This window comes from Stylophora pistillata, chromosome 3 (assembly GCF_964205215.1).
Source record: "Stylophora pistillata chromosome 3, jaStyPist1.2, whole genome shotgun sequence".
Lineage (NCBI taxonomy): Eukaryota > Metazoa > Cnidaria > Anthozoa > Scleractinia > Pocilloporidae > Stylophora > Stylophora pistillata.
The window spans coordinates 8,801,559-8,802,500 of record NC_142521.1 but is presented as its reverse complement, the minus strand read 5'-3'; the positions used below and the strand labels follow the sequence as shown (position 1 = coordinate 8,802,500).

Sequence of the window (942 nt, the reverse complement as noted above, 5' to 3'; positions counted from 1 at the left end):
TTGGAATACATGGGAATACATGGAAATACATTGGAATACATGGGAATACGTAGGATACATGGGAATAATACATGGGAATACGTAGGAATACATGGGAATACGTAGGAATACATTGGAATACATGGGAATACATTGGAATACATTGAAAGGTATATAGCGAGCTCAGGACATTTTATGGGGTCATACATGGACTCCTAACTAGTAAATGGAAAATAAATGGATAGATTTGACAAATGCAAGAATAAATTGGATACGCTTCATCGAAAAAATAAATAGATAAACGAAACTTTTTATTAACAATGTCAATGACGCTTAAAGAGAGGTAACAAAGTTTTTTGTGTTGTTTCACAAATTATCAACACAAGTATCAGATCCATGGAGCACTCACCAAATCAAAAGGATTTACAACAGGTTTTCCTTTCTTTTTTGACTTAACTGAAGTCGCAAGGTTAAAATCATCTTCATCCTCTTCATCCCCATGCGATATTTCTAGTTCCTTTTCACCTTGTAGCTTCCTTAAAACGCGAGAGGACATCTTTAGACTCCTATTGTCCCCTGAATTTAATTTTTTTTCTTCCGGGGCTTTGCGGCCGTGCGCTTTTCACTTAGCCGCCACGCCTGCATCACGCCTGAAGTGTCACGCGGTGTAACGTGCAAACCGGGAAGTCGCCATCCTCGGAGACCCAGGGGCAGTGAGGCGATTTCAAGTTAAGGGCAGAAAAGCCCCTGGGGACACTGTCCTACAAGACTAGTTCCAAACGGTCGCAGTCGTTCTGGCATCTGATTGGTGCCAGAAAATCTTTGTTTTTTTCTGCCCAATCAGAGTGAAGTGTCGTTTGGAGTCCTTTCGTGTGTTTTAACATGCACATATTGAACAAGCCTGTTGCTCGCTATGTCTGTCTCGGCCGTGCGACGAAGCTTTGCCCGAGGGGAAAAGTTTCA

General features: G+C 41.8%; 1 protein-coding gene across 2 annotated transcripts in view; it reads right to left on the bottom strand.

Annotated features, from left to right (window-relative positions):
- Positions 1–590, bottom strand: part of LOC111322233 (ribosome quality control complex subunit TCF25-like) — a 65,132-nt gene extending 64,542 nt beyond the window's left edge. The window contains exon 1 of one of the 2 annotated variants that reach the window (XM_088751645.1): positions 389–590. In XM_088751645.1, coding sequence (XP_088607771.1) covers positions 389–535 — 147 coding nt within the window. In that variant the 5' untranslated portion in view covers positions 536–590. The remainder of the gene's footprint in view (positions 1–388) is intronic. The other variant, XM_088751644.1, reaches the window with a different exon arrangement.
- Positions 591–942: the final 352 nt, after the last annotated feature.